Here is a 27,657-nt window from a genome sequence, read left to right as displayed (position 1 = left end):
TTCGGAAGTGTTCTCAACGCCATTCCTACACTAACAAATTTTCATAATTTTTCTATTCATACTTTTCGCACTATCTATCCACGCAGTGGCCGCGGTGGTAGTGCGCCCAACTCACGAACGGAAAGACAGAGTTGTTGGAGTGTCACCCTGTATATATTGATGAAAAAATATTAGGTTGTTTTGTCAGTTTTACTGCCTTGTGTTTTTGTAGCTTCATATCTCAATGAATATTCATTATACTGTGTTGTGGTATATACTGATCGATAGAGAATTTTGTACTCTATACATTGATGTTGTTCATTCAAATCGAACTCAAATCGAATTCAAATCGAACCAACGTGCTGCCGAATTAATTCGAAAAATAACCCAGGCATTTGGCAATGATAGTGTTAATGCACGCACTGTTAGGCGTTGGTTTGCAAAATTTCGCTCATGAGATTTTAGCTTCGATGATGATCCCACATGTGGTGGACCTACAGTAATACAGGACGAGGATTTGAGGAGACTGGCCCATCACACGGTGCGTAGGATGACGGAAGAACTGGGCGTCAGCTACCATGCGATTGTTGACGGTTTAAAACGTATTGAAAAGGCCAAAGAGCTTGAATAGTGGGTGCCCCACGATTTGAACGATCGACAAAAATTGTCACGTTTTGAGGTATGTTCTTCTTTGCTTTTGCGCAACCAAAACGATCCTTTTTTGATTCGCATCGTCACGTGTGATGAAAAGTGGATCCTCTACTTCTCTACTACAACAGGAGACATTCAAGACACTGCACAGTAAAAAGTATTTCTTCAAAAGAAGCTCATAGGCTGCTTTGAAATTTTTATCTCTATTGGAAAAACTATCACTTTATGCCAACATCGCCAGAAAATCACACTTTTTTCAACAAGGAAATCAAATTTCTTGGCCTTTCAACGACATCATTCGTTTGATTATATCATTGCGAAGATGAACATTTTGAATCAAGAAAATATAATATCATCTCAAAATCCACCACCTATTTGAAGGGAAAAATAAACTGTTTCAGAAGAAGAGCAATATCACCTTGATCTGAACACATAGTGTTTGTTTGAATTCAATACTGTATTCCTTCAAATAACTCAATTCATTTATAACAAGAGTTTTGTGAATCTAAATACAAAACTATATTATGATCGACTGAAAATAACGGGAATTTGGTATAGAATGAACAGGGTTTCTTTTAAAGAAGTATTTCATTCATTTCAGTTTGAAAAAACCTGTGGTGCTCTGGTCTTTCTATGACCCTCTTAAGTGAGAGGGGAGCGGGGAATTCCGTTGTAAGCATCGCGTACGCGCCAGTATGTATTGGAAAATGATCTTGGTGTGTTGCAATTTTGAGGAGGAAGTGTTTCATGTGTCTGTAGGTAGTGCAATTTCTTTCCGATTATTTTGTATCTACCATAATGGAACAGATTTCACAAGACTGGGGTCTTGCACAGTTGAAAGATATTTTCATGGGTAAGTATTATAATTGGATAAAATTCCCCTATATCAGTACTGCGTTGTATACGTAGTACCAAAGAGAAAGTGGTAAACTTTGACGGCAACTCTTAATTTTGCCTTCATTTTACGAAAATTATAACAATGCTCCGTAATTTTTCACACATGAATTATTACATTTGCCGAGCTCTGCAAGTGTATATTGATTTAAACTGAAAAATCCTCCACGTTGATTCGAATTTGCCAATCTCTTGTTTTGCACATACATTTTACCTTGTTTCAAATAAGAGCATTTTCTGTGAATAAAATTTGTATTTCTCTTAGACCGAATTCATTTTTTATTGAAAGATAGAGGTACTTATAGTTTCGACAATAAATTATAATACAAAAAATACCAAAATAGGCACCAGTAGGTGATTTCAAGATGTAAATATTTGTTGCTTTCCGAAACGTCTTTGCTTTCTGTAATCACTTCAGAAATGTTTTTATGTTATTAATTGGGAACAAATTGAATATACCCTACCTAGCTTGAACTTATTTGATAGATTTCGTTTAGGAATGTAAGAAATAGGTAGAAATATTACGAAATTCACTAGAGATGAAATATGAATTTCCAAAAACGTGAATGCTGTTATTTAAATAGCGAATCATATTCCTGTATATATGTCTGTATGATAATGAGTTACATTTTTTTAACGAAACATTTTATATTTTTCATTGATCCTCTAATACTCACACGACACTTTGAATTCCTTTAACGGTGCCAAAATTATTTTGAAATGCAATTTTTCTGTATAGACTTCTGTTCACTTCAAAGGAATTTGAGGTACGTCTTTTGAATTGATTATTTATTTCTGATCAAATAATGGTAAAGCACCTTTTAACTTGCTAGGAATCGTATGTTAAATAATAAGACCTCAGACAAGTTTAAAATTTTGACGGTTGTCATTCGCATGCGAACATCAATTGGGTTGGTTAACGGAATAAACCCACTTAAACAGGGTTTTATTGAAAAAAAATATATTTTTTTGATTAAGTGGCTGCTGTTTTCATATTTTTACCTTTCTATATATTTGAAATAGTGGCTAAGGATGATGTGCTGATTTCTTCTTTCGGTTCAGAATCCAAGTAATGTTCCGGCAATTGTGGATAAACAAAAGCAGAATGCAGAACTTTATCGACGACAGTGATTTTTTTAATGTTGTTTACCAGAATGGCATCTAGTTTTAAAAACTTCATTTGTGTAAAATTACTAATAAATTCATTCATTTTCTTGTCTGAGTTGTAATGTTGTTTAAAGGCCTCAATTTCGTTTTATTTGTTAATTTGCAATTTGTCAAGAATATGTCCCTTTTTTATATATGTTTTCTTATTGAATATTTATTTATGTTATTTGTATAACTGTATGATCTCTCAAAAGTGTGCGGTTGGAATATGATATTTGAGCAAAGATTAGCAAAATTGTTTGCAATTGCTTCAAATAAACCCATCGTAATATGTAATGTATTATTTAGTTTCTTTCCTTGCCACTTTTAGCTGCTCATATTACAGATGAGATACTTTGGATTCAAGTAACTAAATACATCCAAATGAGAGGGACAGTTTATAAACAGAAGCATAAGTTCATCTTTGATGAAGTAAATGAGTTTATTTGATTTATACAAATAGAAGCGTTTCAATGAAAAATGCTTCTCTTCAAAGGGAAACAATTAATTTCTGATACGGAGGCATTTAAATAATGTTCCATAAGTAAACATATCATTCTTTCAAAACCCAAAACAGTTTTGCTTCGAGATTAATTTTGCTCAGACTAAAGAATGCATATTTACTTCTTTTGAGCTAATGTGATGATTTCTATTGAAATATATGCACAATCTTGGTGGAATACTTTTTTTTACTTAACAGAAGCGTTTATTCAGTCCATTTGAAATAATGATTCAAATTCAACTTGAGAGAATATGTTTCTCAGTTTAAAAAAATATTTCTGTGTGAATAGACACCCATGATCCACCCAGGCACTTTCCAAAGGCAAAAACCTATCAAAAAAGTCCATGGCTACTGTATGGTGGTCAGCGGCTGTAACTGGGCCAAACCAACACAGCAGAGTCCTATTGTGAGGAAATCGACGAAATGTACTGGAAATTTCGTCAGCAGCATCCGGCACCAGTCAAGAGAATAGGTCCCATCCTGATCCACGGCAATGCCCATCCGCATGTTTCACAAATCACCCTCCAAAAATTGAACGATTTGAACATCGAAGTTCTGCATCACCCACCATACTCCCCAAACCTCTCACCAATCTACTATCATCTTTTCAAGCACTTCGATAACTTTCTCACAGGTAGAACCTTCGACAATCAGGACCAGGTAAAAACGGCCTTCGTCTACTTCTTCAAATCCCAAGCACACAATTTTTATGCTGACGGAATCAATCGACTTGTGTTACGTTGGCAAAAGTGTACTGATAGTAGCGCTTCTTTTCTGTTTTTCCGTTAATTAGCTGTCCAACCCCTACGAATAACAACTCTCAAAAGTCGAAACTTGCGCGAGCTAATGACTAACGACGTCTTACCTTTTGACGTGTGATTCCGAATATTTCAAATAAATTTTCGACAGAATATTTCGATTAAATTGAATAAGTATTCACTGATATATTGCAGGTTGAATTACAATCATAAAAACGAACAAAACTCTGGAAACAAAATACAGGTTCTTGCAAAAAACGAGTATCTCTCGAAAAATATTCTTTCTGAATAATAAGCTATTGATTTCATTGATTTAATTTTTTTCATTTATGCTTTTCTTCCCAAACATTGTGTAGGTATATTATAATAAAAAAAGTGTTTTATTTGGTATGATTGAGTAAACATACATAATAGATGAGTTAAATAAATACTCAGCCACACACCTCAAAAACAAACGAATACAAAGCTTCTTCAGGCGTCGGAAAACCAAAAAAGTACAGAGCAGTTAATGTACGTCACATCTTCACAGTACAGAAAAATAAACAGTGTTAATAAGAAAAACATCTCATGTCACGCCTAATAGAATATTCAAGAAGAATAATATATTCTTGAAGCATTAGTCTGAACCTCTAAGAGGCCAGGAATTCATATTGATGTTGAAATTGTACGTGCCGTGAAGCACTTATAGCATTAATATTAAGACTTCGACATGGAAACATCACATCAACCATTTTTATTGACCCAAGACAATAGAATCTGAATTGAAGCCATTATAAACGGGACATTACGAATTCAAAACCTTCAATCTCAAATTGATTGTTTAATGCGAGTTGTGTTTATTTGTTTTATCTATTCTTAAAGATGTTTAATGATCCGGTTTCATGACAAAATAATACCGATGCAGGCTATGCTTATTGGAAATGAGTTGGTTATTTGAAACAGGGTAACGCGAAGTTTATTGTGAGATTTTCACTTGGAAGTTTATAAAACCGCACTACGCATACTACTATACAGGGTGGGCCATCGAAAACTTACATGGAGGTTTTGGGTACTAATCTTTTGCAAATTCGAAAAAACGCTCAGACAGGTCGATTTTTATTGGGAGGGGGACAGTTTTTCCCCATTTACAGCGTCGTCACTTCAACCCCGGAGCAGAGGGGTGAACAACCATTGGAATTTTAATAGGGAACTGGGGGTAAGTCGCACATCATTTGAAACATCTTGGAATTCTCTAAACAATGGTGTACATTTTTTTTTTAATTTGGACGTATTTAAAAGAGTTCTTTCCGATAATTAACTTTTTCAATATTGTTAATAGCAACAAATTGTTGTAGGTACGTCACTGCTCACTTGGAATGTATTTGGAACTCTTTCATTTGTTTCTTACGCTACTTTTTTGTTAATTTTTTAGTTCTTTCCTGATAAGAGGACTACCACAATTGAGAAATGGTTAAAAATGCTGTTTCTATTTCTCATTTTTATGTTAAAAGTGATATCTACATTATTACTAGTAGTGAGTGCCGTAAAGTGTTGCTAAAGAAACAATGGTTTACACCAACTGCAGAGAGGGTTGAGTTGATTGAACTGTACTATGGAAATAGACGTTGTGCTACGAGAGCCGCAGAACTATTCAATCAACAACATGAGAAGAATGTGTCGCGACAGTATGTTTTATATTCAATTGCAAAATTTTGCGCAACTGGATCTGTAGCAAATAAAAAACGGCAAATCGAATCACCAGTAACAAATGAGGCGACACAAGTGGCAATTCTGGGCCTTGTTGAGCTTGACCATACTTTGAGCACAAGAAAGTTAGCATTTGTATCCGGGTTGTCACGAACTAGCATTCGACGTATTTTAAAAACCCACAAAATGCAGTCTTACAAGATTAAATCAACGCAAGAACTGAATGAAGATGATTTCGATCGACGCTTACAATTTTGCGAGTTGGTTAGTGAACGAGCGGTGGAAAATCCACATTTTGTTTTCAACATTGGCTTCAGTGATGAATGTTTTTTTTCTAAATGGCACAATTAATCGCCATAATTTTCGCTATTGGGCTGATTCAAATCCTCACATTTTTCATGAAGTGCATACTCAACGTGCACAAAAATTAAATGCATAGGCTGGAATTTTTGGTGACCGTATCGTTGGCCCATTGTTTTCAGAAGGCAATTTAACCGGACGAATGTATCTGGAGCTTCTATTAATTCCCTTCTCACTGATATTATTGAAAATGACCACAATTATCGGGAGGATCTGTTAATATTTCAACAAGATGGGGCTCCTCCGCACTATGCTCTGCCTGTTCGGCAGTATTTAGATTAGACTCTTCCGGATTACTGGATTGGGAGGTGGGGCACTATCGAATGGCCACCACGATCACCAGACCTTTCGCCGTTAGATTTCTTTCTGTGGGGTCATTTGAAAAGTAGAATTTACAATAAAAACCGACCTGTCTGAGCATTTTTTCAGATTTGCAAGATTAGTACCCAAAACCTCCATGTCAAGTTTTCGATGGCCTTCTCTGTATAGCTTCTTCAGGCGTGTTTAATGGCAACGAAGCAAATCAAAATAAAATGGAATGGAATTGAATTTTATCAAACGAAGGATGTGAATTTCCACGGCCGGGTATTTATGTCTAACGTTTCGTCTACTACTGCGGTAGACATTTCCAAATGCGATGTAGTAACGGTCGCGATATCCGAGCTGTTGCTCTGGTTTTTGTTTCTGTTGTATCCAACGCATTAACTATTATTTCCGTACTGGGCGCTCTATTTATATCGTTCTTAATTGTATTACCTGTTCGTGCTCGTTTATCTCTAACGACAGGTAGCCAGCTTTTATTAATATTCATTGTCTCTTCTTTTCTATTGAAATTATCCCTATGCTTTTGAATGTATTTTGCCTCTCTACATACTCTTGGATACTAATTTGGGGTACTGTCGAGTATTACTGTGTCTTCGAATGAGAAAATGTGGGTAACTTCTTTGTTGAGAGCATGTTTGGCCACAGCCGACTTGTCGGTTTGTCCGAGGCAACAGTTTATCTTGTGTTCGGAGAGACGCATCCCTATACTTCGTTTCGTGGTTCCGATGTAAACCGACCCGCAGTTACACGGAACCCGGTATATCCCTGGCGTTGTTAGGGGTTCTCTAGGTCCCTTCACAAAAATCATCAGGCAAAGTCTCAGGTCAGCAAAGGACCCTAGAGAACCTCTAGCAACGCCAGGGATTAGGTTAGGTTAGGTCCAAAGTGAGTGGATCTATTCGACCCACCACCGCAACCCGCAAGGGTTCATTGTGGCTCACACATATTCACACTCGATCAAATAAACCCAGCTTCTTAACGAAGTCGATTAGTTTGTATAGTGAGTGGTCTTTCAGGTCAGAAACGCCAGGGGTATACCAGATTCGGAGAGACGGGCCTGTATACTTCGTTTGGTGGTTTTGATGCAGACCGACCCGCAGCTACACGGAATCTGGTATATCCCTGACGTTGCTAGAGGTTCTCTAGAGCCTTTCTCTGACCTGATACTTTGCCTGATGGTTTTTGCAAAGGGTCCTAGAGAGCCTCTAACAACGCCAGGGGTATACCGTGTAGCTGCGGGTCGGTCTTCATCGGAACCACGGAACGAAGTATAGGGACGCATCTTTCCGAACACAAGAGAAACTGTCACCTCGGACAAACCGACAAGTCGGCTGTGGCCGAACATGTTCTCAACAAGGAAGGTACCCACATTATCTCATTCGAAGACACGGTAATACTCGACACTACCCAAATTACTACCCTAGAATATATAGAGAGGCAATAGAGATTCAAAAGAAGAGACAATAAATGCTAATGAGAGCTGGCTATCTGTCCTTAGAGATACACAAACAGGGGCGGAACAGTACGGAAATAGTAGTTAATGCGTTGGAAACAACAGGAACGAGAAGCAGAGCATCATCTCGGGTATTGCGACCGTTACCACATCGCCTTTGAAAATGTCTACCGCAGCAGTAGACGAAACGTCAGGCATAAACACTTGCAGATCATGGCTGGAAAATCCCAAAATAGGCTTCATACAGAATTTTATTAATTAATAAACAAGCTAACAATGAACTATTGAACATTTGATAATCTACAGGCAAACAACCCATGATATAATAATTATGCAATTTTCACATTGATTTTTATTCAGGAAGCGTTTCGATACACGGTAGCTTCATCAGTAAGACTGGTATTTCAAACCATTCTACAATGTTTTTTATATAACAGTGGGTAATCACTAAACTTAATTAGATAAATGTTTAAGTCTAGTAAAACAGGTAGGTAATAAAAAACAATTACAAAACGATAAGGTAATATAGGTAATTTTTACTTGTTGTTCTTTATATGTCTACGCAAGAAGCAGTCAAAAATGGACAAAGATAACACATCAGCGGTCCACAAACAAACATGTGGATACCCAAAAGTTTATTTCAACATAGACATGCAGAAAATAATGAGACAAAAATTAAGTCCACTGGAATTTGGGGAAATAAATAATCGCAAGCATTGGAATTTTCGACGACCACCAAGAAGTTATTCACTCAGCATTGTTGAACCATGTTTTCATAAAATATCAATAATTTAAATATTTATAAATGAAGTTGTCCCGGAACGCCAATTAATGTTTATTGTTGTTTTTATTTTTAATGACCTGTTTTCCTAGCACTAATATTGTATTATAAAATTTTTTTCAAAATTCACTTGTTTTCAAATTTGATTGTTCATCTAATTGAGTGTTTTGATTAACAATTGTTATTTAAAAGATATTGTAAAATAGTTTGATGTACCAATCCGTATAAAACCAAAGTTATACGCTGTATGTTCAAAAAAATGAGGTCAATTTGAATTTTTCCCAAAAAATATTTATTAATTCATCAATTTCTATGTTGTTCTCTTCATAGTAGCTCCTATCGGATATACTACACTTATGCCATTCAGCATTAATTCAATTCAACGTATAAAAAACAGATTTTATTTATAGCCAGTTGTCAGAATGATCAAAGTGGATTAGACTTCAAACGACTAGAAATGAAAAGCACTTGAGTACAAAAGAACGTAAAATAAAGTGAATAGTAAAACTTTGTATCTAAGATGAATGTTTCGCAAATATTTTCATATTTGAATTAACGAGCCCATTTGATGTTTCATATACATCAGAGATGTTGACTCTTATATTTAGATGCGAGTGAGAGATCAAAGCTGCTACATTCGAATCAAGGTAATAAAACTGAAAATATGCTCCGAGTTCTGGTATTGAAAAAAATAAAAAGCGTATTGAGGAATGCACTTGTTTGTAGAAGAGTATTTGTTATTCTTCTTATTTTCATTTCTCAACTGAGATCAAGAAAAAAACCTGGAATTAAAATAGATTTTTCCTTCAATCGGCTGCTCAAAATTGTGGTTACCAATAATTCAAAAGGTCTAATTCTAGAGGAGGCCTGAAAGTACAGCTGAGCTCCCATATAATGAATACTGGATGACCCTAAACTTTATGCCTCTGGAGAGAAGGATCTCCATCAGTCCTTAAGGGTGGTGGAAGAGTACACGCATGCTATCGGTATGAAATTCGTGATAGACAAATGTGCAATGGTCAATCTCAAAAGAGGACGATGCGGGGACTACGGAGAGGATGTGCAGCTCGTAGATGGAAGCATCCTACACCATCTGGATGCCGGAGAGACGTATACTTACCTCGGGGTGGATCAACGCCACTCACAAGAGGTAACAGCTGAGAAGAACTCTCTCCGTGGCAAGTATCAACACAAACTTCGACAGATCTGGTCATCGGAACTGTCGGGAAAAAACAAAGTTGCTGCAACAAATATGCTTGCCATTCGGGAGGAGCTGTGTCAACTCGACGTAAACACCCGAAAAATGATGAATCTCTATAGGAGTTTGCATCTCAAATCGTCCTTTCCACGATTGTACTTCCTCCGACAACAGGGAGGCCGTGGACTTTTGAGTTTGGAGTGTACATGACAGAATGGTACTGGATGTAGCCTGCAAAGTCGTCAGGAGTTCGAATCCCCTTCTCTGCATGGTCCATGACCATGAGAGAGCAGAAATTAGAACATATCTCTTTAGGGCAGCTGCCCAAGCAGCTGATGAACTTGGTTTAGTTTTTGACACTGAGGGAGCTGACCACAACTTCTCCCTCACTTCTGCGGAAACACGAGGATAAGCTAATGCATGGGGTATTTTTCAATAAAATTAAAAACCTTGGCTCATCAAAGCGTCTGATTTTCACTTTCCTCAGGTCGAGTGGGCTGAGGTCGGAAACTGAAGGGTTCATCATGGCTTGTCAGATTGATGTCTTCAAAACCTTAGTTTACCGCAGTTGCGTGATTCCTGACAAAAAATGCAGGGCCTGCCGCGAGACGCCAGAGACCCCAATGCATTTGCTATCAGCAAATGCATTAGGGTCCCTAAGAGTGCTAGCCCTAAGAGTGCTATATTACGGCACTCTTACGGTATTGACGAGACTCCGGTGTTGCCCTAGGCTCCAGGAGATATTAAATCCGTTGTGGGAAACGAGAAGTGCCGAATTCATTGAAACTATTCGGTCCCCACCCTCAGGCTCATACAAGCTAATAAGCCTGATGCAGTCCTTCTCGACGACCAGAGCAAGACTATAATTGTCGTGAAGTTTTCAGCTCCTGGCGAGATGATTATCGTCTGAAAAGAGGAGGAAAAACGGATAAAATATCGAGATTTTCTCTTCAAACTCCGCAGACTATATCCAAACCGCTCTGTCAATATGGTTGTTCTGATTATTGGAGTCCTTGGTGGAATGATGCCTTCTCTACTCTCGAATCTTAAAGTTTTACCGGCTTGCCACACTAAGACAGAAATCTTAACCGCACAGATGCAGAAGGCTGTCATTCTTGGCACACTGTCCTTGCTCAGGGCACATGATTCTCTGACCCAATGATCACTTACTACAAGGTGTGGGGAGTGGTCATTGGTTGATAATTGGCGCGCCCTCCCGAGTGTATAGGGGCTTCAGGGGACAGGGCCTGACCAGCGCACAAATTACGGTTGAAAAAAAAACGAAAGGCTGAAAATCTATAGGCAAATAATTATAATAATACAGGGTTGTTTCAAAAGTTTTGTCCGTTCGAACTGTAATATCTCAATAAATACTCATTCCATTTAATCAGTGCCATTCGATTCAGTGCACTTTTGCCAAGATAACACAAGTCGAATTAATCCGTATACAAAAAGCATGCTCGTAATTTGATGAAGTCGACGACGGCCATTTTTGCCTGATCCGGATTGGTGAAGGTTTTACCGGTGAGAAAGTTATCGAAGTGCCTGAAAAGATGGTAGTCGATTGACTAGAGGTCTGGGGAGTATTGTGGGTGAGGCAAAACTTCGACATTCAATTCGTTTAATTTTTGGACGATGATTTATAAAACGTGTGGACGGGCGTTGTCGTGGAGCAGGATCGAACCTCTTCTGTTGTCGCAATTTTCAGTGCATCGTCGATTTCCTCACAATAGGACTCTGCTGTGATGGTTTGGCCCCGTTACAGAAAGTTATTGCGTATCACGCTAGCCGCTCACCACCATAGAGTAACTATGGCCTTTGCGAAGTGTCTGGGTAGTTCATCTTTGTCCAACCACTGTCCTGAATACCACACATGACGATGATCCCATCCAAAAACGGATTGTTTTGGTTGTGCAATAGCAAAGAAAAACAGAAACGTGACGATTTCTGTCAATCATCAAAATCGTGAGGCACCCAATTTGACCGTTCCAATAAATTTCAAACCATTAAGAGCCGCTTGGAATCTGACGCCCATTTCTTCCAACATCTCACGCACCGTTTGTGATGGGTCAGTCTCCACCAAAGTCCTCAAATCCTCGTCCTGGATTACTTTAGGTTTGTTCTAGTTCTACGAAATTCAGGTTCTAGGAAATGATCCTAAACTGTCTTGAACCGTCCCGAATCGTTCTTGATCTCGAGGCTGAACTGTTGAGAACTGTTGCCGTTGCTCATGCGCATTCGTGTGGAAATTAGTTTGGGCTATTTTCTAGGAAGTTTTTTTATTTATTTGATTTAAATAATTGATGATTGAGGTTAGGTAACATTTGAACTAACTACCAGGTTACGCTACATAACAAAATGGACATGATCAACAGTATTTTCTCGTCTTCATCTCTTCATATATACGATAGGTGGCACAGTGTCTCCTCAAAATGCGTTCTAGTTTAACCAAGTGTCCGAAACTATTTCGAACTGTTTGAGATTTTTTGCTTGTACGCATTATGTCTTGCGCAGTTTCCAAACAGTTTTGTTTGCTAGAACCAGAACAAACCTTTTAGGTCGATCATTACGGAGTTCATCTTCAGAGCTAAACTCTCCGGAAGAAAATTTCGCAAACCAACATCGAACAATGCGTTCATTAACACTATCATTGTTTTTTGTATATTTGTTAGGACCGGTTTTGATTTGTTAAACCATTCTCAAGTAAACTTAAGTTTACTTGAGAATGGTTTAACAAACTTTTTTTGTCAAACGCTCATCGCAAAAAAAACAACAAATATGTTTTTGAAGCAATTCATTAGTACAGTATGGTACATCCAACATAATTCAAAAAAAAACATAAATTTTCAAGATAACTTCAACTCATCGGGTGATCCTGAGTTTATGTCCGGCAGTGTATCTAGTTTGGAAACAATCTTTCGAAAGTAATATAACTAACTACCAGGGGAGTAAATTTCAAATATACAGGTTGAATGAATTTAAAATCAAACTTCAACTCACTATGATTTCATTATAATTTGAGCTTGTTTTCAAAAATTCTACCCCTACCAAGCCTTTTCAAGAAAAATGAATTAATAACAAAAAACAACCCGTGATCCTGGGGATTTCTGAAAAATAATATGATATAATGTTTTACTTGAACAAAACAAAATATTCACCGCTGCTTTTATGCAGATTGAGTTTGTAAATGAGTAATTATTTTTTATGTTTCAGTTGTTTTGAGTATTGAAGTTGACTGGTGTGTCTCATTATTTATGTAGATGGGTTGTATACTTATGTTTTCTTTCGTTGTTTGATTTTCTCACACCTGGTTGCTTTCTATGTCGTTGACATATGTATCCATGTTTTATTGTTTACATTAATATATTACATTAGGTTTTGGTCTACTGGGTGGTGTAGCTCAAGTTTAGCATTTTAAATCTTTCAAAACTTTTGACTTTTTACTTCTCCATCATTACCAATAAAGAAAGTGGGGAAGGAAAGAAGAAAGGGAAAAATTAGATACAACAATAAAAAAAATTCATGTCAACCACACAACTACTTTCAAATATGAACCATAAATTTTCCGGAAATCATTTTTCTCAAACAGTTTGTATTTCAAAACATTTGTAATGGAATATAGAGAAAAGCTGCCAAATGTGATATGAAAAAGGATTTTTTTTATTTCACCCACAAAGAAAACTTTCAGTCTCCAGGTGAAATTCTAGAAGTTTTGAGTGAAAACATTTTGAACTCCCCACCAGCTCTTGTAAACAGATCCAAAAAGATATCAGTCAAAAAAAAACTCAATTATTCTAGTCAATTTATATTAGTTTCAAGATACCACTTTCAAGTTGAAGTCGAAATTACGAGATTTAAGTCTAAATTCCTCAATGTCTAATAGTTGCGGAAAAATGCAAAGCATAGTTACTGAAGCCCAGAAAGGCCACATGTTTTTACCATTTGTTTCTTGAAAATTACAATTTCAAAACTCAAAATTTCGACTTTCACCTCGTAATTTCGGCTTAAGTCTCGAAATATTGAATCAATCTATAAATTTCGAGTTCTCGAAATCTAGGATAGGTATTAGGTCCAAAGTGAGTGGGTCTATTCGACCCTCCACCGCAACCCGCAAGGGTTTATTGTGGCTCACACCTATTCACACTCGACCAAATAAACCCAGTTTCTCAACAAAGCCGATTAGTTTGTATGGTGATGGATTTTCAGGTCAGATGGTAAGAGTACGGCGTAAGTAAGAGTATGTCGTAAGACATACTGTCTTACGACCCTCCGAGTCTCTGCATATAATGATTCAGACAACAGTGACCTGTAAGGAGGCCTGTTAGATATCGTAGTTCATCCCTACTGTAGTCCAACAACTGTTTGGTATCAAGCTTCGAAGGGTGAATAAACGCCTTGGAGTGAGCTAATCCTCAAAGATTCTGCCAGAAGTCCATAAATCTTCTTGCCATCCAGATGTTCAATTTTTTTTTGAAAAGCCTAAAGCAATGCTAATGACAGGTGCTGGTCCGATGAAGCTACTTGCAGCACCCTCCTTTGCAAGGGAGTCAGCAGCCTCATTGCCTTTTAGGCCAGGAATCCAGACCAGAGACAATCGAGGAGAGTCGTTTTTGGCAATTTGTTACCAATTTAGATGTTGCTCGGTAGGACCCAAGAGCTTCCAAAGCCGCTTGACTGTCCGAAAATATTTTTATTGACTTGTGTATGAGGCTGAATTCTTCCAATTTCTCCACACACAATTTATTAGTGTAAATTTCCGCTTAAAATACAGTCTCATAGGTTCCTAGGCAGGTTGATATCTCTGTCCTGGGTCTGCGACTGAAAACACCTGCACCGGAACCGGAAGGTTTCGGTGAAGGTGCTCTTGATATTTCTTTCTCTCATAGAATCCAATCCTCTCTACTGGGGAACAGTACTTCATAAGGTAGTTCGTAGTTGGAGGCATAAAGTCAGAGCTCATTTCTAGAATGCTGTGACTTCCAGTGTCAACCAACAGTCGGTTGCACTCTGCATTAAATTGATTTGTGCAATTGGCAATATGCACAAGTCTATATGCAGTCCATCTAACCTCTCTTTCCAGAGAGATCTAGAAGGATCTCCATGGCCGGTGTGGTTCTGATGGCACCACTGATAGCCAGACAAGCCTGTCTCTGTAAGCCAGAGAACTTCGCATGAGCCATTTTCTGTAGAGCCTTCGGCCCCCGGCAATTGCACCATAAGTGATTATTGGTCTGACATCATCACATAAATCCAATGGATTTGTTTGGGTCCTAAACCCCAAGTTGTACCACAAATCCTTCGGCATGACTTTTTTATCAAGGATAATGCCAAGATATTTCACCTCCATTCCAAATGGAATGACCTCACCATTGAGGGAAAGTGGCGTTAGCAATTTTCTCCTCCTGGTGAAGGAGATTCTCACAGTTTTGCTGGGATTGACACACATCTGCTTCAAAATCTAGGAATCCGTACCTGGAATCATACGTTAAAATGTAAGACCTTGTTCATCTTCAGCTTGAATAAGTTTCTACTATTGAGGGTTGTCGATTGTAGGGGGGAGACAGCTCTTTAACGAAAAAACATATTTTAACTTGACTTATTAGTGTTATAGATTGGTAATTTTTAACTTGCTTTGTGTATCACCTGATCTGTATATTGATTTAACGAAAGAGTATTTGAAATCAGTTAGAAAGATACCCGAGCGAATGAACGTACTGATTATAAACGTGAGAGGCGATTTCAGAAAATCAACAAATTCAAAGAATGTTCTACAATTTCGGCTTCTAATATGTGTAAATTGATTTTAATTGACTCCACGCTACAGATAATTATAAATATCCCACAAAACCAGTCAAATTTCCAAAGAGAATTGAACAGAATCAAACAGATTGCCGTGAATAATGGATATAAAACCTCCATCGTATACAAAATGCTAAAACAAAACCGCAAAAATTTAATCTACCCTCGCATCAAAAAAAATAATGACAATCGTTTTATGTGTCTAATATATTCTACAAACAGTTATTCAGACCCAAGGCATAAATGTAGCATACAAGACAAATAACAATTTGCATTCATTTATAAATAATTCTTAATCAGCACGGGATAATTTATGAAAATATGAGGTCTACGAGCGCAAGTGCGATGACTGCAATGCCTTATACATATATAGGCCAGACTGCCCGCAGTTTCAACCAGAGATTCGGGGAGTATTTGATAAGTTACAGATTGAGTAAACAAGATTCCATGTACCTACGCCAATCATCTCATACGGAAATACGGAAATACCAAAATACGGAAATTTAACCAAATAGTCTGGAATTAAATATAATGAAATCTATTAAAAACATCTTGCTAATAAAATCAACATTGTTCTGATTGATCAGATAGACATTTATGAATCTCCAATTATCAATAATGTCATTACTAATTTCCCTTGATACCTCTCTCTACCTAGCAATGCAACTTTTACTAGGTATTTAAGGATATAACATCATATACCTAGGTTAGTTTATAACTCGCTCAGAAGATGACGCAGTGTGTCAAAACAGCTGTTAGCATTGAATGTTAGTGTTGATGTAAATTGTGAAGTATTATTTTCACCCTAGCCATTCAATCAACTTCAGTAGCAGAAATTTTAATCGACCCTGTATACTTAGCAGCTTATTCTCCACCCCGCCGACCGGAGTCCAGCGATTTAATATTAAAATTGCGCACCACGAATGTCGAACGTTGTTTTATGGCCTTAATGAATATTTGAATAATTGCCACCCACTCTGCAATTTAATGTCAGGCCCTAAACCATTAAAAACTTTAGAACGTTCTCTGGTCTCCTACGTGACCGGAAGTCCTGCGCTGACATCTCTCGTCGCACAAGGGAAACGAAGTTCCGGTGAAATACGCTCGGTGCATGTTGAATTGTTTTCCTTGGACAGGTCAAGATATCGTCGAGATTTATGTTGGTGTTGCGCTTTTGTTTTAATTAAGAGTTCGAGGTGCAGAGGGTGGGAAGTCGCGGGTTTTTGCGTTTGCGGTTTTTCTTGTGCCATTTGACTTTAAGGCATGAAATTTCACACAAGTTGTATAGTAGATTCTCCCAAAAATATTCCCTCTTCCCACCTATTAGAGGAAAAGGAACTTTATGCATTTGTTGGATAAATATTTAATTTCGTGAAAAAAAGTTGGTTGGGTAACAGGATCAATTTTTTCTCAAAAAAAAAATTGTTTTCTTGTCGACGTTTCGAATTCAATGAAATTCTTCTTCAGGGCTCGAAAAGTAGTTTTTTCGTGTTGATAATATTACTATTTTAAAAACCATCAGACATATTAGATACATATTTCAAAAAAATAAGAAACTTTGCAAAACAACCAAAATTTCCGGGACAACGCCAACACAAAAGGACATTAAACAAACAAATGTCATTTCGTATTGGTGTTGTCTCGGAAATTTTGATTGTTTTGTAATGTTTTTGGTTCGGCAAACCATACTTTTTTCAGAAAAATTATTGGGCCACTAAACTAGTTAATTTAATTTCGTACTCACTTTTTCACATACACTCCTACATGAACCTGTCGCCTGTGAACAACACATGAGATCTGCAAAAAAGAGGTTGAGTTATTCAACAACGTCATCAACAACTGGAAAAAATAAATTTGGACTTTCTAAAGTAGAGTCATATAAAACTCCTAATAGCATTATATCCGTTCGAACTAGGTATTATGTTGTTTCAAAATTTTTGTCGGTGTTAATGTCATGTAATGAGGAATGTTCCTCCTGACGAAAATCAAGTAGTTTTCATAAAAGAGTTCTGAAACAACGCATTTTAAACTCATCATTTCAACCTTTTTCTTTAAAAAATTATTTAAATACTTAAAAAAAAAAGAATGAAATGATGCATTCAACATTTAAAGGGATTCGTTTCTATTTCACCATTTGGCAACATCGGTTACAGCTAATAAAGGACAATGAATCTGTTACCTGTATGAGACAAACAGAGATCACACATTTCAGAGGCGTGCTGTTCTGTTTACTTATGTTCCGAGTTCCGAGACATTCTGTGACATATGACATTTTGTGCACCTAACCTATCTTTCTCTATATAAATAAATACCAAAACAACTGTTGTTTATGTGGCTTGTGGAGGTGGTATTGAACTATAATTTATATTCAGTGTCATTTCTTTTCGAGTTTGAAAGCCGTGGATTTTTGGAATTTCTTCCTGACATTTCGCTGGCGCGAGTGGCTAGCTTCTTCAGAGCTTCAGGTACCAGACTAACCCACAAAGTGTATCGAAATCCCACACACACAGATATATACTTGCACGCACTATCGAACCACCATCCTAGCCAAAAGAGAGGAGTCGTCTCCACTCTAACGGAACGGGCTCGGAGAAGATGTGAACCAGAACATCTGGAGAGGAAACTGAAATACCTTGAAGTGACCTTGAGATCGAATGGATAGTGTTTTCGAGACCAGAAAAGCCATGAAACCGAAGGGCATCACGGTTCAGAAAGCGAAAAAGGATCAGATGGTTGCACGCGCATATCTACCATTTATCCCTAGGGTCACAGACAGAATTGGAAAACTATTGGGCAAACACAACATCGAAACAGTCTTCAAACCCACGAGGAAGATACAACAAAGCCTCAGGTCGGCTAAAGACAAAAGAGACCCATTATCAGCAGCAGGGATCTATCGCATATCGTGCACTTGTGGAAAGGTATATATCGAAACCACCACCGCCGAACAAGACTAAAAGAGCATAAAAGGAACTGCAGACTAGGCCAAACGGACAAGTCAGCTGTGGCAGAACACGCACTCAGTGAAGGAGACCACAGAATTTTGTTTGAAAACACAGAACTAATTGCCCCCAACCAGGGATACCATAGCCGACTGGTACGGGAGGCAATAGAGATCCACAAACACACGGAGAATTTCAACCGAAAAAAAGAAGCGGTGCACCTCAATCAAATAAAGAACCCCATTTTAAGTAATTCGAAAATAACGAACAGGACAACAGGCAGCAAGATTGTTAATATTCTAAGTTCAAGTGCAGGAACGAGTACAAGTACAAATGCAGGTACAAATACAACTGATTACCTGACAAGGCATAAATACGCTTTACGAAGACGAGAAGGTAGTCATCGGACAGCAAGCCATGATGGTTAAACCTCTGAAGCAACTAGCTACTCGCGCCAGCGAAACGTCAGGAAGAAATTCCAAAAATCCACGGCTTTCAAACTCGAAAAGAAATGACACTGAAAACCTCAGGACACTATTGACATGATTCTTCTTCTTCTAGCATACTACTAACCTGAACTCCGATCTAGCATTCTAGGCGCTGTTGCCCATATGTGAATTAGAAACAAATCTCTTTAAAAATTAAAACCCAACATTTGAAACATCAATTTGAATACTTTTCGAAGTGAATTTGAAAAACTCATGAATTAAACTCAACTTTATTTTGTTCAAACTTGCATTTTCTGTAATAACCCAAATTGAGAAACATTCCCCATTGAATAGAACTGGCCGATACTTGATAAAACTCCATATTAAAATACAGTTCATGAATGAAATTCTGCCAATATCGACGTTTCGATCTTCTGTAAGGTCATTTACAGATCATGACAATTTTTTTTCGTTTTATTCTATTTATCATTACCGAAGGAAATCTAAGTTGACGAACTCTCAGGGTTAGCGAATGTTACCAAAATGTCAACATTGAGCGGATTTGATTTTCTGTAATATTTTTTTACCTTTACCTACCGAAAGCGTAAGTACATTCAAGTAATAGTCAGTTGGGTAGAAACATCGTGCTTTAAGAAAACGACTACAAGCTTATTACGTTTACGATTACATAATATTTTGTATTCATTGTGATACTTAATAATTGTGAACAAAATATATTCAAAACAGCATTAAATCTTTAAATTTACTTATAAAACAAAAACACGCAAAGGCTCTATGGATGCGCGTATATCTATTTAACCAGCAAAGACGTAATTTTTTTATATTATGTAAAATGTGGGTTGAAAACGATGATACTAGTTTTGTGTATCTACATAATTGGTATCATTATTTAACCCAACAAAAGTAACAATTGACTCATGGTAGCTATAATATATGTACACTATATACACAAAATAATCAATAAAAGATTTTATTGATAAATAACCTTTCCTTACATTATCAATTTAATATAGATAAAATTGAAGTAATAACCTAAGCTTTTCTCAAGTTAAACAATTTCAATAATGAATAGTTAAACTTGGGTTAGTTTAAGTTATCACTTCTTTCGGACGTCCCGAGACGCACACGTTTTTTTATTCAAAAAGTCACTGACTTATTGAACAGCCCTCTTTAACCAAAATACTGTGAGTTACCTACTAAACTAGGTTCATGCAATGTGATTTACTCATCACTTATATTTTCAACGGAAGGTGACATATTCTTTTATGGGAGGCATCAAATTCCGTGACATAAACTAGTGATGGTATACTTCATCTTGTAATATTATTCAGACGGTGCTGAAGAGGCAATACGACAAGGCAATACGAAACATCGATGTCCACCGTTGAGGATGACAGTGTTCCATGTAAGTGAAATTTAATTTCTTCCATATGCTATATTGTGTAATGTTCCTGTGAATAATACGTGATTCAATTTCATAACGAATGTTTGAATTACAAACTGAATTAAAAGAGTGTTTTGTATAATTCAATATTCATATGAAAGTAGTTATTTCAAGAGTGGTTTTTTTCATGTATATCATATATATTTTATATATATCATATATTTATATTTTTTTATATTATATATTATATATTTTTTTATGTATATGTGTACAAATCTATTAAATAGTGATATTTTAATATTGTTGATTGTAAATTTGTCTACCATCACACGGTTTTTTATTTGTGAGATATCCTGTATCATATTGTATGTGATCTGTAAAGATTGAATCTTTTATTTTTATTCATTCATTTAAAAATAGAAAATCCTACTATAAATACAGGTCCTACTATATACACAGAAGCTAAAAAGCTAAAAATAGAAATGTGTTCCTGAGAATATTTTCCCATAACACAGAACAAATCAGAAGTATTCAGAATAGTTAGTTCCATATTACAAATAAAGGTTATTATTATTATTACATCAGTTTGGGTCTGAAACGTACTTCTTTGCATGATCTGCACATTTTGAAATTGCTTGCTTTTTTCCTCCCTTTGGAGAAGAATAAAGTCAAAACCTTTCTTTCCCAACAAATAAAGCAAATTTTGAATATCGGGTAGCTTCAAAATGAAAAAATTAATCTTGAAAGGAAAAAACATAACGTTTGCTTTTGACAGATTTTCTTCATAATGTTCTTTCAAGATATATACTGCAAAAAATTCAAATAAGTTCTTAAAATAGAACTTTTTCACAAAGTTATCACTCGACCTTTGACCCTTAATCCCAATTGAGAGGTTCAACCTATATCATTGAATGATGTACATATATGAATATTTCTAACTTCCCTTTTGGAATGTTGTAATAGTTCTCAGTTGTTTCAGCTTTATGCTGCCTTAACCTCCAACCAATGAACCGAGACCGTAGCGATATCCCAAAAAAAATACATGCACTTCGCAGAACTACATTATCACAATAAATTTTATTAAATTGTAAATAAGTGTAGGCGCATTCATATTTTCTCGTCGATTATTTGCATATTTGCTGTTCTGAAAGGTAACCCAACAAGTTGCTACGCCCCGCGGCATATTTATATTTATAATAGCCTGTCAATCACTTTATTAGCTCAACGTACGTATTATTATCCCCTTTTGTTCCTGTTTTTGTTTGTTGAACGTCGATTTGTTGAACCAACAAAAGTACGGGAGTTGAAATATGAGTTCCTCGCCATACTCGTAAATTGAATATTTATGTTTTCCGCGAATATTACAATGGAAGTTGCTGGCCGTACAATGTTCTGGGGTCAGCTGATGAATGTAATAATAACAATCATGTATCTAACTAAATCTTATCCGTTGAAAGTGCTAGAAAACTATTCTCGTTGCATGTTTTGAGGACCAAGTCTGAATCATCAGATGATCACAACTCACTTAGGATATTCCTTGTTATTTTTTTGATATTCAACAATCCGCAATCTGAAGAATAAGCAAAGCTAAATTCATGAAGAATTTGAGTGTGATGAAGGGCATACTAATAAGTTCACCCCGAAAAGTTACTGCGTAATATAAATTGTTCAATTAGTCAGTAATTGAATTCTTTAGTGGTATAGTTCAAGTAAACGATATAGTGCAACCCACCATGCAACAGCTCTCCTTTAATAATATAGTTGGTGAAGAGTTGGTAAAATGTTTATGGTTTCATACTTCTTCAGTACGATTGTTAAGTAAGTAATAACTGAAACTGAAACCCAAGTTTGAAATAATTTCATTAGAATATCTGGATATCTTCAATAATTGAAGTTGATTTGTTCTTCATTCATTGATGTACAGAGTGTTCGAATTATTCAGGAAAATAATATTTAATAATTTTCGGGTATGCAGTCAATAAGGGGATGGTAAAATAAGTGAACTCTTTTTTCTGTTCTAGCTTTCGAGTCTTTATTGGCTCTTCATCAAGAACTGAAAGTGAGGTTAGTAATCCCTTTCACTTTCCCCGATTTGTAAACATAACATTTCCCAAACGACAAACACTCTTGGTAAAAAACAACATGAAAATAAAAACTTTACATCAGGTAATGATTGATTGGATTACACCAAGTATTTATTAAATCATAGAATCACTTAGATTTGTACTTACATGACTCGAGGACGAGGTCGTAATCTCCCTTGTCCCAAGTCTCTCATTACTAGGACTATGCACTGTGTTCCACAGTGTGAAACTTCAAGTAATTGGTTTTTGGTACAGTAGGTTATCTACAAAATACAAACTGTTATCCATTAACAAACTTTGTATTTCATCTTTCCTCGAATATTTATTCGGTACTTTGATGAGCTGTCGCGAATGATAGGAAGCGTTGTGAAGAACCATTACACTATTCGCATCCAAATTTGGGATTAATGTGTTTTCAAACCATTCCTCAAAAATATTAGCTTCCATATTCTTATGATAGTTAACGTTGCAGTCCTCAAGTGTTTTTTCACATGATTTCAAAGAATTCGGAACACATTCTTTACTTCCTCAGCAATGCACAATGATAAGTCGCGATCATTTGTTTGCATGCATGTTAGGCGTACACATTCTCGAACCATCAGTCCACCCTAACCTAACCACCCTTCCGTAACTGTGTCATGAGTGTCATACCATGTTTCGTCCAAATACAAAATTCGCCGTTGTTTTTGTCTATATTTAGTTATTTATTCTAAGTATTTGTTACGCAATTCCACTATTCTTCTGCTTGACGTTTTTTTTATTATTTCAGATCTAAAGCCTAGTTTCTTTATCCAATTCTGAAGAGTTTTGTCACAGCAGCTCACGTTATGGCCGAAAGTATTCAATTTCTTCCTTATGATATCAGTTGTATAGGAATCTCATTGCTTTTGTAACAGTCGTATATTGTTTTTTTTTTTTCAATAATTTTAGTAGATGAACATCTAAAGGTTTTGTTAATCCTGTATCACATCGCGTCTTGCATTCATAAGGTTTGTTTTTGACTATTTTACGTACAGTTGAGAAAGGGTCTTCGGTCAAATCTGATGTTGATTGTAATAGTTTGTTTCCCTCGAAACCAAACTTGAGATGTACATTCTTATACACATTGAAACAAACTCTCTGTGTTTCAATATCACATACTGGAAAAAGTATGCGTTGTTATCACACTCGTTATTACTATCAGTACTTGTACAAGGACGCCACATTTTAAACAAGTAACAAAAATTTTAAATAATTATAACGGCACCAATATCGAATTTCAACACTCAAATCGTAATCAGTTCATGAACTGAACATTGATGACACGACGACGATAACCAACCCCACATTTCCCGATTTCTATTCGTCACCGTAACATGACTTCAAATTTAATTTTATGACTCTTCAGCCAATCATTAAACTCGGTTAGTGAATTTTTTCAATACGAACCGCCAATCCTACAGTATTGTTTTTTTTTTGGCCTTTGAGAGTGCCGCCAACTTTAAGAGTGCACAATATCGTTTACTTCGACTATACCCACAAACACCTTTTTATCACCTTTCCTTGAGTTTCGTCTTCACACACCAGTGGAAAAATAGAAAGCCAATTGTATTTTTCGTAACATTTCCAGCCTAAATATAATTTTTTTTTTCATAAATAGTCCTTGGAACTTTTTGATAGTTTCAATCTTTCAGCAGATATCGATATATTTCATTCACTTGGATGAAGATCTGAGTAGATTTAAGGCTGTACGCATGACAGACATACAGATGGATAGATCATACACACAAAAAGTATTATAAGTCTACAGTTACTTGGCAAACAAAAATGGAAATTTGTAAAGTTTCCCGTGTAACAACATTCATAAAGTTATATTTCCATCGCGATAGAATCACAATATTGACCATTTAATAAACGACGAAGTATGTCCACAAATGCAACAGCCATTATAGAGACACCTAATCTACATAACGGCCATACTAACGACACTGTTAATATTTCAAGGTATCCGGTATTCCGACGATAAAAACCTGTTAAAATTCAATGCGTTTGTTTTGTCAAGACATAAAATTTGTTTTTATAGAAGCGGTCGCGTGTTCTACTCAAGGTAGATCCTCGTTCCGTTGACAGATTCATTCAATCACGGCGATCGGGAAGTTTATCACTCACTACGTCTACTCCCCAACAAGTCTTTTTGAAGACGGCTTCATTCGACATGCCGAGGGGGAGAACGGGAAGTTTACGAGGTATGGAGAATCTAAAACAATATAATAATAATAATAAACTCTAATCATAGAGAAAACATCGAATATACACATTTATCGGAGCTCTGTGGTCCGATAAGTGTTAAAACACTTGTATCGGTTTCAAAAACAGTGGTTTATGAAAAAACTACATTAGCAATACTTACCTAGAATAAATTTATACAAAATGGATTATTTCTATCACTTAATATACAAAAGATGATAAGATGAAATGGTCTATTATATGTGTAAACATAACTAATTCGACGCTTATTAGTGGGCAGGGAGTAGGCTGATTGCAGGGAGTAGGCAGATTGAGATCCCGACGTCAAGTCACAAAATCCTTACAGCGTGTCCCTACCTGAGATGTAGGCGGTTTAATACCTCAGAGTAGTTGTAGCTTTTCGAAAATGGCTTCAAAGTCAAGCTGAAACGTCGAACACCTAAAACACCAGACGCGGTTCAACCCGGATTATCATATGTGATATATACATACATATATACACGCATACTCGCATAGTATACAGGTATCCATATTCACACATATATACATGTATTATTCAAGTTTAGACATCTAGTACACGTTAATTGGAAATTGATGAGTTTTAAAAATACGATGAAATTGCTCTACCAGACTGTAGGTGTATTTTTTCAGGTTTATGTTAGTGAGGTGTTTTATGATTTCTAGAATTGTGTTACATAGCTAAGGAGTTAAATAAGGTTAGGACCTTTGGGAATAAATGGAATAACAATATTTTTGTCTAGTATGGTAGTGATGGTCAGGGATGGGTAGTTGGGTTTCATGTATACCTGGTACAAGAGTGGAAAAAAAAGTTGTCTCAAATCAAAAATTTAAAGCATTGTAATTCTGTAGGACACCTGTGATGTTTGAAAAAAATCAATTTAATGAACCTTGTTTGCATAACTTACAATGATTGAAGATGAATTTATTTTTGAAGCAGAGCTCTAAACAAGTATTTCATATCGTAGATATGGCTTTCCACTAGGTAGCGTTAAAGTGTGTTCAGATACTCCGCAGATACAAAATCTTTCGTTTTTGGGAAAGACAAGTTTTTCTCCATCTTTATACAAAAAAGGGGTAATCTACCAAAGAAAAAAAAACAATTTATTTCAAAATAAACTCTATACAAAGATGTGTAGTTCATGCAAAGAAGTAACTTTCAGACACAAACTGGAAGAAAAAGCCTTCACGAAACAACTACTTTCATGTAAACATCGAATAACACAAAAGAAAAAACTATCGAAACAACTACTTTTATACAGTGTATTTCTCTAATGTCTCTCCCCTTTTATTTTTTGAACACGTCAACTCAAAAAATCAAAATTTGGGATAATGCATGAATACTTCATTTCGAAGTGAAATCGACAGATGAAACTTTAGAAATGGCGATTGGGCGCATTCTGGGAAAAAAATCAAACGGAACGGGGGGTCTTGTGATACATCATTTTGAAGCTCCTGACGAATACTTCACAACCCTATAATATGAAGTCAATATCTTCACCTACTACAAAATGGCGGAACTTTTAATAATTGTTTGAATACATTGACATTTAACTACATAATATGACGTAATAAGCTTGAGGTCAGTTCAGAAGATACTCAAAATGGTTGCCTTGAACTTCTTGACATATGATCAGCCTATCCGATATTTCACGCCGAACATTTTCGAACACAGTAACGTCAATATCTCTAAAAAATATTTATTATTCTTTGCCGTATATCCAGTATTTAAGCAGATTCAGTTTCGTACACCTTCTGCTTCAAATAGCCTCATTAGAAAAGTCCAAAGGTGTCAAATCTGGCGAGCGAGCTGGCCATTCTGTAGGACCTCGACGGCCAATCCAACGACCGGAAAAAGTAGTATTCAAATAGTTTCTTACTTGTCTGGAGTAATGTGGTGGTACTCCATCTTGTTAGAATACAATATTCTTATCGAATTCTTTAGGATTCGCTTCGACGATTTCAATGATGAGTAGCTCAACAGTAGTTTCCAGCATATTTAAATACAGTTTCCCTGTTGAATTTTGGTCAATAAATAGAGGTCCTGCAATATGGTTTCCCAATATTCCTGCCCAAACGTTAATTTTTTCTGGATATTGGGTAGGTGTTTCCCGGAAAACGTGAGGGTTGGTGTCACTCCAATAATGGCAATTTTGTCTGTGAACATTGCCGTTTGGAAAAAAATGTACATTCGTCACTATAACAAATATTGTGGAGATAGGTTGGATGCCTTGCAATGGTTTCCGTTATGATTTCGCAGAATTCTGTTATTCGATCAGGGTCACCTTCAGTTAATTGGTGTATGGATGATACCTATTCCTTTTCAAAAGTCTCCACATAGTAGAAGTAGACACCTTACAAACAATCGCGACGGAATAAGTAGACTGTTCAGGATTCACTACCATCTCACCGATTATTTGCACTTGGTTGCTCTCTTCCTTTCTTTTTCTTCAGAAACTAATCTCTTCCAAAAATATAACCCTTTCAATTCAAACAAGTTACCTATGGCTAGGATTAAACCAAATAAGCGAATGAAAGTCATTACATATTGTCATCAATGACGTGAGTAGATTAAACTCATTCGTGACAAAGTCATAATTTTATGAATGAACTGAGTGCTTCATCTTATAATGTTGTCTATATTGGTGCTGAAGAGGCAATGAGACAAGTGTCTTATTCCGAAACATCAGATATCCGCCATTGAGGATGACAGTGTTCCATGTAGCTAACTGACATTTTTCTCTTGCATATACTATATTGTGTAGCAATCCTATAAATGATATCTGATTCAAATCCTTAATCCATAATGAATGTTTGGAGTACACACTCTATAATATAAAAGTGTTTGTTTCGAAAGTATTTTTTCTTTCGTGTTATTCAGTGTTTATATGAATTTATATGAATTCATAACGAATTCCGCTCCTGTATCAAATATCAAGCTTCATAGAAATTATAATTAGTGAGAAAGAATGTCCCGAGTAATGTTAAGATTGAGAAATATCGTGTAAGTAGGCGTTGTGTAA

General features: G+C 36.3%; 2 protein-coding genes across 3 annotated transcripts in view; one reads left to right on the top strand and one right to left on the bottom strand.

The window, feature by feature from the left end:
- Positions 1–27,657, bottom strand: part of Reck (Reversion-inducing-cysteine-rich protein with kazal motifs) — a 198,619-nt gene that overhangs the window by 161,217 nt on the left and 9,745 nt on the right. Inside the window, exon 2 of the mRNA XM_074175981.1 lies at positions 17,276–17,328. Coding sequence (XP_074032082.1) covers positions 17,276–17,328 — 53 coding nt within the window. The remainder of the gene's footprint in view (positions 1–17,275; positions 17,329–27,657) is intronic.
- The window catches only part of LOC111515184 (uncharacterized), a 55,637-nt gene continuing 48,261 nt past the window's right edge, over positions 20,282–27,657 (top strand). Inside the window, exon 1 of one of the 2 annotated variants that reach the window (XM_074175983.1) lies at positions 20,282–20,327. In XM_074175983.1, the coding sequence (XP_074032084.1) occupies positions 20,297–20,327 (31 nt within the window). In that variant the 5' untranslated portion in view covers positions 20,282–20,296. Of the gene's footprint in view, positions 20,328–24,569; positions 24,616–27,657 lie in introns of those variants that run through there. The other variant, XM_074175982.1, reaches the window with a different exon arrangement.

The sequence above is a fragment of the Leptinotarsa decemlineata genome, unplaced genomic scaffold (assembly GCF_025532065.1).
Source record: "Leptinotarsa decemlineata unplaced genomic scaffold, Ldec_3_MD MMD2_tig00001393_RagTag_RagTag, whole genome shotgun sequence".
NCBI classification, from domain to species: domain Eukaryota; kingdom Metazoa; phylum Arthropoda; class Insecta; order Coleoptera; family Chrysomelidae; genus Leptinotarsa; species Leptinotarsa decemlineata.
This window is presented reverse-complemented; position numbering and strand designations above follow the sequence as displayed.